This window comes from Populus nigra, chromosome 5 (genome assembly GCF_951802175.1).
Source record: "Populus nigra chromosome 5, ddPopNigr1.1, whole genome shotgun sequence".
NCBI classification, from domain to species: Eukaryota; Viridiplantae; Streptophyta; class Magnoliopsida; order Malpighiales; family Salicaceae; genus Populus; species Populus nigra.
Genome location: NC_084856.1, coordinates 13,367,343 through 13,380,323, shown reverse-complemented (window position 1 = coordinate 13,380,323; position 12,981 = coordinate 13,367,343). Strand labels below are relative to the sequence as shown.

At 33.8% G+C, this 12,981-nt stretch overlaps 1 protein-coding gene across 5 annotated transcripts; it reads right to left on the bottom strand.

Moving 5' to 3' along the window:
- Positions 1–8,418: 8,418 nt before the first annotated feature.
- Positions 8,419–12,496, bottom strand: LOC133695126 (uncharacterized). Of its 5 annotated transcripts, XM_062116951.1 has the most exons (10): positions 12,217–12,492; positions 11,845–11,948; positions 11,612–11,739; positions 11,079–11,183; positions 10,867–10,983; positions 10,210–10,749; positions 9,866–10,120; positions 9,652–9,751; positions 9,370–9,486; positions 8,419–9,157 (listed from the first exon to the last, which is right to left on the bottom strand). In XM_062116951.1, exons 3-7 carry the CDS (start codon positions 11,675–11,677, stop codon positions 10,082–10,084), a joined length of 867 nt encoding a protein of 288 aa, XP_061972935.1. In that variant the 5' UTR covers positions 11,678–11,739; positions 11,845–11,948; positions 12,217–12,492; the 3' UTR covers positions 8,419–9,157; positions 9,370–9,486; positions 9,652–9,751; positions 9,866–10,081. The 5 variants fall into 5 exon arrangements, with proteins under 5 accessions (XP_061972935.1, XP_061972937.1, XP_061972932.1 ...); XM_062116953.1 differs by having other exon boundaries at positions 9,652–10,120; positions 11,079–11,180; positions 12,217–12,496; XM_062116948.1 differs by having other exon boundaries at positions 9,652–10,120.
- Between the last annotated feature and the right edge of the window lie 485 nt (positions 12,497–12,981).

Genomic DNA, 12,981 nt, shown 5'->3' with positions numbered 1-12,981 from the left:
ATATATATATATATATATATATATAACATTTAACTTAAATGTAAGTATACCTAAAACCTGTTAATGAAAGTACTTAATTTGAATCTACTAAACTGGCCAAGGATGTACCTAGCCTTTAAAGTTTAAAAGCCACAAAAATGCTCGCATCTACCCCATAAAAATTTGCTTATTACGTTTCGCTGTTAAAAAAACTTGTCACTGTTCCCTTTTTTCCCCCAAATTAACCTTCTTTTATTTTTTTGTCTCTTTCAAGTTTGTTCTTTTTTTTAAAAGCTTTCATCCTCAAATTTGTTTTATTAAGGTTGCGTTTTAATAGTATAAATAGACTACATTACTTTTAATTAGTTTAATTTTAAATTCAGACTAAATAAGTAATTGAATCGATAAGTTTTTTATATTAATTTTATTTTTTTTCAACTTTAACTTTATATATTTTTTATCCATGGGTTGCTTTTGAATCGGCTAAATCATCTGGGTTATGTTATATAGTTTAATTTTAAACCCTACTTGGAAAAAGTCAGATTGAGAGTTCTTTTCTTGTTAATTTTTTTTTAATTTCATTCTTAGATATTTTTTACTGGTCTTCTAAGTTATTTTTGGATCGACCAAGTTAACTATATCATATTAAAACAATTCTCATGTAATTTAATTTTAAATCTAAATTAAATAAAGAATCAGATTAAATTTTTTTAAAATTAACCTATTTAATAATAATGTTAAATGATTTCTTACAAAATATATTTTTTTAACATTCAATTTTTTTTATTCGGTTTGCAGTGAAGTGCATGCTTGTAAATATAAATAACAGAAGGGTCTTATTAACGTGTCTATGACATTGCATGTGCTCATGTGAAAGAGGTGATTACTAGATTTTTAATATTAATTTATGGGGTTTGTAAATTATTTTCTATGAATTTCGCATGTTGAATTGTGAGCCTAAGAAGAACAGCACTTCAATATGGCCAAATTTTAGTTTTTCTTCGCCATATGGAATATTTGGAGGAAATTTATTCATGGGTCATATATATATATATATATATATATATATATATATATATATATATATATTGACTTAGCTATGTGTGTTTAGCCTAAATATCTGGGTCTTTCAAGTTACTATAACCAACAACAAGATTGTCAAAAAAACATTTTAAAGCATTAGGTAAAATTAGGTAAAATTACCATTTTTCTATTTAGGTAAAATTAGGTCCTTCTGGACTCCTATTTTTTTAAAGCATAAGACACTGGATGATACCAGTTATGAACTAAAAGAACATATTAGATTTTAAAGTTCAATACAGCTCCCTAATAAACCACATGGAGCTGGTAAATCCTTTAATATTCTCATTCTTCAAGGCATTAGGCCCATTGGGTTCCATGGAAGGTGACTGTTTCCTCGTGTTAGAAAAGAGTTATCATTTGGCTAAGCTTGGTAGTTGATAGTAACTAGGCTATAAAGCAATGCCATCGTAATTCTATCTCCATTTGGTCATTTACTTTGATTGGAATGCAAACTGTTTAATGTTTGCTTTGGTGCCAAATAGCTACAATATAGTCATCAGAGAGATCCGAATGCTAGTTGTCTATCAATTTAAATTAACCTTGTCTTGGAATTTCAAGTTCTCTTACAAGCTAGTAAAAGTTGAGAAAGAAAAAAGATTAAAATATACATGGATCCCACCATATAAATAAACTAAACACTATGTTTCGTGTAATTAAGAAAATAAAATACTATGTAGATCACATATTTTAAAAGAGAAAGAATCAATTAGTTTTGATTGAACAAACATAAATTTTATATTACTAATAACAAAGAAAAAATTTTAAATTTTAAGCTAGAGAGTTGAGAAAACCTCAATGAAAAACTGTAAATCTCCAGTAGCAATCAAAACAGGCTTGAATTCCACCTATAGTTTTCTATTAAATTAAGTTAAATTTAATAGAGAAAAAGGGAAGAAAAGAAGAACTTAAATGGAACATAAGGATTAAGGTGCATAAATTGTTTAGTCTGACTTTTTCAGCAAACCCGTCTCCAGAAACAAGTCTTCAAGAAACAAGTATGCCGATAAAGAAAGGCGAGATGTGAAAGCACATAAGATGAAGAGTGGAGACCTGAGGAAGAACAGAGGCAAACAAAGTAAAGAAAAAAAAGAGTGTTTTTTGAGAGAGAGAGAGAGAGAGAGAGAGAGAGAGAGAGAGAGAGAGAGAGAGAGAGAGAGAGAGAGAGTTGTGGAACCAGTTAGGGTTGGGAACTTGAGATTTGAGAAAGGGCAAAGGGGAAAGGGGAGGCTGGGGACTAGGGAGTGAATGAGTGATGGCCTGACGGGGAGGGGGGTGAATTAATTTTTTTACTTTTGTCAAACTCGTAAATTTGGTCCAAGTTTACCGATTTTACGAGTTTGATCGAGTTTGCTGGTTTTCGAGTTTTTAGCCCGATTTTGCATGTTATATACATATTAACTCGTAAAATCATATGATTTTAGGAGTCAACTTGTGATTTTAACAACCTTGGTACCCAACTCCATTGGGCTCAGCTAAATGTTAAGCCCAAGTTTATGTGGGTTTGGTAAGATACCACACCCAAATCTCCCGGGTTCACATTAAGCTCAAGTACAAGTGGGTTTGACATAACACTAAACCTTAGGACAATCATTCCCCTACACCCGTAAGTGTATAGAAGTCCTTGTTGTTGTTATTTATAATTTATATACTTAACCTCCTTGTGGTTCGACCCAGGTCTTCCCGGGTTATTTATTACTTCGATACCCCTGTACTTGGGAGAAGACATCAATCTTTTGGTCGTGTCAAGTTTTTGGTGTCGTTGCCAGGGAGGTAAATTCTTGTACAAATTATAGTATTTATTTTATTTTTAACTTCCTTGGGTTGTGATTATTATCTCTTTTTTTCTCTATTTTTTTTAATATATATACATATAACTTAAAACACAATGCATCTTTAACCTATGTAACGAGCTTTCGGCTAATGACTTCCAGACTAGTTGGTCTTAGGGCATTAGGTGTTGAGACACCCCTACGAGCTTCGTAACTCGGGTTGCAGATACTAATACGTAGATAATGCAATGTTTGATTCCCTTAAACTTTTCTCCTTAACCCATGTAACAAGCTTTGGGCTAATAGCTCCCAAGTCAGTTGACTTTAGGGTATTAGGTGTTAAAACACCCCTTCGAGCTTAATTGCTTAGGTTAGAGAGGCTACGAAACCAAACTTATCTACGTTTGTGCCTGTTCAAATTATGACGTTATCAATGATGTTTTTGGCAGACAAGAAGATAAGAATTGTTACCAAGTCAAGATGTTTCGTAACTCGGGTTGCAGATACTAATACGTAGATAATGCAATGTTTGATTCCCTTAAACTTTTCTCCTTAACCCATGTAACAAGCTTTGGGCTAATAGCTCCCAAGTCAGTTGACTTTAGGGTATTAGGTGTTAAAACACCCCTTCGAGCTTAATTGCTTAGGTTAGAGAGGCTACGAAACCAAACTTATCTACGTTTGTGTCTGTTCAAATTATGACGTTATCAATGATGTTTTTGGCAGACAAGAAGATAAGAATTGTTACCAAGTCAAGATGTAGCCACCCACTCAACAATTAGTTAATAAATCAATAGTTCTGAATTTTTGCCTATAAAAGGAGGCATTTGCCATGTATTTAGGCATCTTGGTTTTCATATCAAGATCATGCTCTTGCTTTCTCTTTATATTTTATAATGCTTAAGTTTTGCTTTATGAATTCTTGAATTTTCATATGCATCATTTCTTATTTTCTCAAGCTCATTTATTTGTAATTTTCGCAGCCGACTAGCATCATCAAGGTTAGAATTGAAAGCTTTAATAGCCCAATAAGCTTTATGTTCAAGTTCCACAGGCAAGTGACAAGGTTTTCCATAGACTAATCTATAAGGTGACATATCTAATGATGTTTTATAAGCAGTTCAATAAGCCCAAAGTGCATCATTAAATCTTAAAGACCAGTCTTTTCTATTAAGGTTCACTATTTTCTCCAAGATCTGTTTGATCTCCCTATTAGCAAGCTCTACTTGTCCACTTGTCTGAGGGTGATAAGGGGTGACAACTTTGTGTGTGATTCCATATTTCTTCATTAAAGACATGACAACAAATTATCATAAAAACCATTAACATTTAACAAACCTATAGGTTTATGGTGAATGTACAGTTGGGCCCAAGAGGAAATATGAAAGATCTCTTCCAATGTGGCAAGACCACCCGGTAAGGCAATGAAGGCATTAACATGGTTAAACATTGCATTCAATCGATCAGATATTGTGGAGACTTGTAGTTCCTCTCCAATTGTTTTTCCAATGATGTCCCCTTTTGTTAAAGTTTTGGGGACAACCCCCAAAACTTGACTACTTCCTAAAAATGCAGCTATTGACACCCCCCCATTAATCCAAGGTTGCCTCCTCCATACACAAAATGAATCTTTTTCATGGCTAGTACCTGACCAAGATGATTTGCTGATTCTAAAAACTCCTTTTCTTTTCTAGGACTGGATCCACAGAAAACACAAATATTTTTGATGTGATGACTTGAGGAACCTGCCATTTCTATACACTTCTATATTTGTTGAATGTATGGGTTGAGTATAAATAAAGGGAAGAAAGAAAATATTTTATAGATGAGAAATTGAAAATGCAATCATATCATCTATATGTAGGCCAATTGGAGTCTCACTCTCTCTCTCTCTCTCTCTATTTATTTATTTATTTTGAAAAAGCATGTGTATGTATATGTAGTTGTGATTGTGACTGACATCTTCCCTTGGTTTTACGTCCAAGAACGGCTTAAACGCCCTCTATGGGTCGGGGATATGCTTCCCATATAGTTTTCTTAAAAACTGGCAAACAAGGTCTTTTATAATCAGATTCTCAATACTAAGTCGATCATGTTCTTTATGGAATTGTGGCCATAAATCATGAATTGCACGATGCACATCTCCACTACGATGCGTCTCAAGGGTTAATAGAAGATTATCTAAAGACCCCTTACTCAGGCCATCCTTAATGAATTGTATTTTATCTTCACGGTTTACAGATACCATTCCTAAAGAACGATATGTAAAACATGCTTTAGTTAAAGAGTTATTGATACTTCAAGTACAAAATGATGATATAAAACCTTGATAAAAATACACTTTTAAGTACTAATTAGTCCTTTAAGAGTTGACTATATTTCAATCGACATTAAAACTATGTGTCATTGGGCAAGGTCGAATGACGTTGCTGAATGTGCCTCTTGAAAGGTATTGTTGTGAAAGGAAATGATTTTGGGTTTAATCATACAATTATGATTAAGATTCAAGAGTCGCCACCTAGTGTTATGGGTTATTAGGAAACCTATGATTTACGAGAGTTCGAGTAATGGATTGGTTGTATAAGGGGAAGACGTATCATCCCTAGTGCACCCTACCTAAGGTAGATTGCATTGTTGTTTGATTATTTTTCTAAGTCAAATTTCAATTCGTTGGTTTTTTTTCTAAGGTCTAAGGCAAATCTCTTTTGGTGAGGAAGTCTCTACCTTATTGGGTGAAGTCGTAACCATTCTAAAGTTTAAATTTTAGTATTGTATTTATTTTGCATTTTGTATCTTTAATACCTAAGGGTGTACTCTATAGTGTAAATTTACACCCTTAAATATTAAAATCTACATCTAAACCTTAATATAAAATGAACAAAAGAATTGGTGAAGGGTTTTTGATATTTTGGCCAAATTCTAACTGATAATCCTAAACTAGTTATGATATCCAATTTTTTTTTTATTTTGAAAAGATGCAATGTTTTTTAATGAAAACATATTTTGAAAACTTTTAGGATTTGACCGTATACATGAAAACAAAATATTCTTTTGTTTTTTTTGAAAGGGGAAATTAATTTAAAAAGTTTTGTGATTTTTTTGAAAACATTTTGGAGAAAAGCAACACATTTTTTTCAAATGAAAATCTATTTGACCTTGAATTTGCATTGTCTCTACTGTTTTGGGTAAGACAAGGTACAATTAGGCTCCCGATTCCATCCAAAATTATAGTTTGATTTTTTCTACCTATGAAATCCTCCCAACTTACTTTTTCCAAAATGCTAGTTTTTTTTTGTTTTTTTTTATTTTGGAACGATAAAAGATAAATTTGAAGAATAATCCAGAAATGAGTTATGACACTATGATAGGGTTATTCTAATCAACATTAAATGTTCTGTATGAAATAAGATATAAAAGTTTTCTATAGCTCTACTGTTTGTTCATCAGCTCTAATGATGTGTAAAGGTAATTCCCATCAAAATTAATGATGTGTAAGAAGAAATTTCAATCAGTATTAATGTTGATGTAAGAGACTTTTTCCATACTAATATATTCATAAGAAAAAGACTTTCGACCCCTTAAACAAAATAACAGGGTTGTAATTCCAATCAACATTAATAATGTGTAAGAAGACATTTCCATAAATATTAATGTTGATGTAAAATACTTTTTTCATATTAATATATTCATAAGAAAAAGACTTTCAACCCCTTAAACAAAATAACAGGGTTCAAAGTACACGTTTAAAACCGTGTGTTTTTGAAGTAAAATGATACGATCCAGGCAAGGTCAAATTCGGATTTTGACGTGAAATGTGCAATAATCCAATTTTATGGCAACAATCATAATTTTCAATCCGACCGTTGGATCAGACTAAAATTTTACATGGGGTTTCTTGACATATTTTTCTATCTTGGATTAAAATTTCAGGTCAATCAAATTTTGGAAAGGCACCACAACACTGGTCAACAGAGGCTATACGAATTTTGTTATTTACTTCCTTTTGACTTGTGAACTTTCTATTTGGCTGGGATTCTTTTCCTAAAAGGATGTGACAGCTTGTTTTGAGAATCTCCTAAGTCTATAAAGATCTTTAATGGGCTGCAACATAGTTTCCAAGTATGACAAGGATTCATAAATGTTTCAGAATCCTTTTCTTACAAGGATTCCTTATTTATCCTAGCTATAACAAGGAAAGAAGACTTCAGAATTAATTCTACCTTTAAATCAGATTTCCTAGTCTATTTGGGACTTTTTAAGGGTGACAAATATGATTCTAGCATATTTAGGATGATAATTTTTGGATTTTTATTATTTTTATTATGTTCTTCTTAGTCTTTGAGTTATTATTACTTATTTGAATCAATTATAAGTAGGCATCATATAAGTCCACCTAAGGGGGTCCATTAGAGTTTATTTAATTCTAGAGTTAGAATAGATAAAGACATAACCAGACATGTAAGTTAGACAATTTGGTTTAATAAAACTTCTTGTTGGCTGCACTTTGTGTGTTTGTTGGTGAGATAATTGATTGTGCATCAAAAGTATCATTAAGTCTCTTATTTTACATATGTATTTATTGTTTTTATTTGGGTTTTTTTTTTATAATAATTGATGTGCTTTTTAGTAATGAAGTTTCTTTTAATGTTTCGATAGGTTTTTGGAGCTTAAATGAATTATTTCATAAAATTTATCGTCGGAATTCAGAACAAAGAATTGAAGAGAAATTTAGTTGAAGATTGAAGCAAATCTTGGTTCAAATAAGTGCTCCAAATATGCCCCAAAAACCAATTATATTCCAATCCTAGAAAAGATTATCATATGATCTATTTCAAGCCCAAACTTGCCTTATGTTGTGTGCAAACTTCAACCATCAAATACTCAAGGTTTCAATGTCAATATTAGCCCAAATAATAGGTACGTTTTTATCCTTATATGGTATTTAAATTCAGCCCCAAATCAGCCCCAACACAATCCATGATCCGTTGTCGCTGCTAAAGGCGAGGGCATTGTGGATGGTGGCGTTGCGGCTAGTGTTGTTGCTGGAGGGTGCGAGTCAGTGGTGGTTGCGGCTGATGGTTTGTAACATTGATTTGTGTTGCTGAAGACAAAGACCTGTTGTGGCTGCGGCGCTGTGGGTTGTTAAAGGCAGTAAATCGGTGTGTACTTATGTCTTGGTTGTGATCGTTGGTTGTGATCAGCGTTGATGTAGAATTGATGATCGCTCTATGAGACTGATATGCAGGTCTTCTTGGTGGTGGGTCTGCCGCTATGATTGGCTGAAGCGTTGCTGATGGCAGGGTGCCGCTGCTAAAAATTGTTGTCGTTGATGATGAACAGTGCCGATGAACAATGTTTTTTTTTGTAATCAGAACAGTACGCTTTTTTTTCTTTTTCTTTTAGATCAATCTAGGGTTAAACATAAACATATGGATCGTTTAATTGTAAGAACAATTAAAAGCCATGCTCTAATACCAAATTTGATGCGGGACAATAAATAATAAGAATTAAAGCAAGAAAAAAAAGAAGCTTTTAGAGAAGAAGCTGAGAAGAGAAAGCAAAGAAAGAGAAGAAAGGGGATTAGAGATATGCAAAGTATGCAATATTTTTATTAATCATCAAAACTATCTCACAAAATGACAGAGGAACATATAAATAGTAAACCCTAAAACATCTCGCTATTCGACTCGGCCCATCAAATCAAACTGTTTAACATAAATAATTTCAAATAAATAAAATAACAATGAGACAGACCCAAATAGGCTAAATAAAATAACAATGAGACAAGCCTAAATAGGCTTAGTTTCCCAACCAAAGCATGACAGGCTGGGTCATCCTACGTCGTCTCCGTTCATATACTCGTGTGGTTTGTGGTGTGGATCTGGTGTCTCCACCACCCATGTTGTTCAAGCCCCTTGTTGTTAACATATGTCTACATGATCCATGTACTGAATCCCAGCATTCAAATGTTGATAGCAGATTTAGGCAGGATCAGATATCAAAAGGGAGAATGTTTTATCCATGTAAAAGCAGCCTGAAACTAAAATCATATGGCATTACTTGTACTAACTGCGAGAGCGGATCTCTTCCCCTTCTCTCAAGGCATTTAACTGCTTCGTTCCTCAGTTCATTGGGTAGCTGCAGACATACCCAATCAAGCAAAGATTTCATGTCCTTTACAAAATCTGGTAGATACCAATCCAACAGTTTAGGAATTATTAACTTGTTTGTCCTTGATATTCCAACTGTTGCCTGTAAATAGTCTCGCTTTGCTGCTTCTAGCTCTTCTTCAACTTGAGAGGCTGTGTAAACTCTTACCTGCATTTCTGTATATATAAACATTAGTACATTTACCAACTTATATTCACAAAGATGAAACACAACTACAAGTAATCTTTGGATTACATCGTCAACGATTATTCTTGATTCTGATAATGATGCATTAAATGAGCAGCTTCTTGGTAATTTTTCGGGAAAAAAAAGAGAACGAAATGGTGAGGTGACCAAGTTTGTGTACCAAATTCATAGAGAAACTTACAGCAGGGGATGACCAGCTTCCATAACAGGGTGAAAATGTAACCAAAGGCTCAGACCACTCGAATCCGAAAATGCCGTGTGCTTTCATCTCATCATTTTTTGCAGCTTTTGGACAGGTCTATCACATTGAAGAAATCATCTAGTTAGCGTCAGAGCTACAACCATTTCAGGAGTCTCGGGTATCCCATTCTATAAAATCGCCTGGAATATCAACGGTGTTTGCATGTTTGCAGTTCATATTATTAATCTCTGGCCTATCATTTTGTTTTGAGAGAGATCTTACATTCATCATGCATGAATTATAAGTGTTTATCCAGAAAGCAAGCTTTTGCTGATGGGTAAGACCCTCTGAATTTGCAGGGGCATGCTTCCCTAGTAGAAACCTGAGCATTATTGAAAACACATGAGTAAAATACAAACCATAGCTGCTTGAACTTTAATGAAGTGACGCCCAAACTTATTTTAATCTCTGGAGCAAAAACAAGGCATTTGTTTACGGTTGAGATCGATTGAGCTAGCTTCAATTGTATAAAGATGCTTATAAGGACCAATATCTCTAATCTTGAACTCTGCAGAGATGCCATGGGGATCCTGAATTTCATTCCCTCCATACCAACAGGAGATGACAAAGCCGCTCTTGAGTTCAACAGCTTTGTCATTCAATGTGCTCATCCTCAAGAAAATGCTGGACAAGCACTTCACTATATCCTCCGTTACCTTGTTTGGCGTGATGTTATTTTCGGATATTCGAGCTGAGCAATATAAAAATGATCATCAACTACAAAGACCATAATGTAATGTACGGCAGGTTCCTCATAAAAACTGGTGAGTAAATATGTACCTGTAACTTAGAAGGCTCCATGCTCTTCTCCACTGATTCCCGCTTGTTTGGTGTTCTCTTCACTGGAGTCATGATTTTTGCCAGCTTCTTACCCGGAGATTGCTTAACTTTTGCAGAAGCAATACATGATCGATTCTCCTTTCCTTGTTCATCATCCACAAGAGAAGAAGGAGAATTGGGTTTACCAGAAACATGGTTTCCTCCATTTGCTGGTCTATTAGAACTCTGCCCCGAGCGCTCAATAATAGGGTCAGAGGGAAACAGCCTTCTACTTGAAGCGCATCTAGCTAGAGAAGGTTGAGGCCTTGCTGCAAAAGTTGCTGAGTTGGTGTCATTAAGAGAGAGTGATTTTGATCGTGTATGTTTTGGTCTAGTAGTTGATGGTTGGTTATCAATGGCATCACTTGAATTCTCCACATTCTTCTTGGAGGAGATGCAGACAGCTTCTTGATAGAGTCCTTGTCTAAAATTCACTACTTGCTCTTCAAGCCGAACAACTTCCTCTTCTAATACAGCTACTTCAGCAAGTAGCTCTAACACCTAAAACAAAACAAATAAGTACCCACATTAATAACTGTTTATCATTAAAAAAAAACACCTCTAAGAGATGCAAAACTTGGAAAAACCGAACATTGATTTTAAGGAATTTATACTAACATATAGAGGCAGATAAGGGGGTAAGCGAGGTAGAGCTCCCAAAGGCCTAGTAAAAGCTCTCTCGAGTGCTCTATGAACATTCTCTTCATGTCTAAGCTTCTTTTTAAGCTTATCAACCTGAACAAAGCGATACTCAAATATAAAAACAACTCAGCTCTAATTTTAATAAAAAGAATTGGAATGGTTTTGTAGAGGAAAATTAATTTTAGTACATCTTGTAGCAAGGCCAATTTCCTTTCCCTGTTTGCTTTACGCCGGTTAGCAGCAGGTTTATGGGCACCAACTGTTATGCTCCCTTGAGTCTCCATCTTCTCCTTCTTGATAAATTCAATATCAATTACAATAAATACATTAACACAGAATCAAGCTTGAAGAAGAGTCCAATAAAGAAAAAAAGCAAAAAGAAGAAGCCATATATATTCTTTTCTTGAGATGAGTGAAAGAACCCCAAGCAGATTTTTGGATCCAAAGTACTTACTTTTTATGGTTTTGTAAGAGCTAGAAGCTTAATTATCTATCTATCTTTAATCCAGTTTCTTATAAAAAGTGGCTGAAAAGCTAAGTTACAAAGATTTGCAAAATTAAGCCCATATTTAACCATTTGAAAAATTGAAAGAAATCATTTACCAGATAAAAAAACAAAAAAAAAACCCTTCAAATTCCTGAAATATAAGAGAAACAAAAACAAGAAATAGAACTCAAAAAGAAGAAGAAGAAGAAGAGTGGCAAAGAAAAAGGAGGTTACTTTATTAGTAACATGGTTTAAAGGAGCTTTCATAGCCTGAAGAGCAGTGCGGACTCTCGTGTTCATCTTTTTGATTGATCCCCACTTGAAAACGAGATAACAATGGAACCAACTTTCTCTATATCAACCTGCAAACAGAAAAGCAAATCACATGCACACCAACTCTCTAGCTATCACGCGTTAAAAAGATAAGGAAGACATTGAGAGAGGGAAAATAATGCAGAAAACAGTACCTAGCTAAGCTTTTTTTTTCCTTCTTTTTTATAGAGAGCGGGAAAACCTTGAAAGCGAAGAGGCCCAGAAACAGAAACAGAGAGAAATGCCTGCAGGCAGCTAGCTAGCATCGTAGTAAGTAGAGAAGCATTTGTTTAGTATTAGAAGTAGTTGCTTATTATTATCTCGAACAGTGTGAAAGAAAGAAAGCAAACAAAGAGTGCACAGAACTGACAAGAACCTACGAGAATTGGAGCTGCTTCAAATTTACAAGCCATCCAATATCCCATAAAAGTGAAACAAATTTTAGGACACAAACAAAACCCACCTCTTTAAATTTATTATTAATCAAAACAAGAAAACAAACAAAACCCAAAGACGCAGACACTTACTTGTACACTCATTCCTTGTTGGAACTCAAGTCATCAAACTCATGTTGTTTCGTTTTGTTTGTTCATCTCTTCCTTTGCATGCATTTGTAATGTAGACATGTAGTAGTCCAAAGCTGTTGGAGGGAAAGAAAGAAAGAAAGGAGTAGAGATGTCAAGTGGGAGAGTGGGGAGGTAATCTTTCAGCCATGTGTGGGTGTAGCAACTCGTTCTGTTCATCGTTATCTGACGTGCCTCCCTCTTTTATCCCTTTTTTTTTTCGTCCCTTCATTCATTCATTAACTTTTATCATTTAGTACAAGAGCAGGGCGTGAATTGTGATTGCCCCTTCATTTAAGTGTGTCTATTCATATCTTAGCGTTATTATTTGAAAAAAAAAATACCATGAACAAATAATTAGGTTAAATTCCACCGTTTTTAGTAGTTACTAGTTTTTATGCTAAAAATATTTTAAAATTTTATTAAAAATGTGAGGATTTTTTTTGCAAGATAATAAATTTTTAAGAGCTACTTTGATGTGAATTGATTTATTTAATAGATTGAGAGAAAATTTAAATGACCTTTTTTTATTTTCAAAAATCAATATTGAATAAGATAAAATTAAAAAAATAATAATAAGACAAAATATAAAAGAGAACGTCGAACTATGTAAACTTTTCAAACCAGTAATCCAGGATATTATATATAAAAAAATATCATATATGGAAAAGCAGTGAAACTTAATTCATATCAAATCTAACATTGAATGATGAATTATCACTATTATTA

What these genes read in the sequence shown, in the direction of transcription:
- LOC133695126 (XM_062116948.1), bottom strand. Translation starts at nt 11,677, where the DNA reads ATGAACACGAGAGTCCGCACTGCTCTTCAGGCTATGAAAGCTCCTTTA. An exon ending in AATTGGCCTTGCTACAAGAT is followed by an intron (nt 10,984 to 11,078) that starts GTACTAAAATTA and finishes CGCTTTGTTCAG; the next exon opens with GTTGATAAGCTTAAAAAGAA. An exon ending in CCCCTTATCTGCCTCTATAT is followed by an intron (nt 10,750 to 10,866) that starts GTTAGTATAAAT and finishes GTTTTGTTTTAG; the next exon opens with GTGTTAGAGCTACTTGCTGA.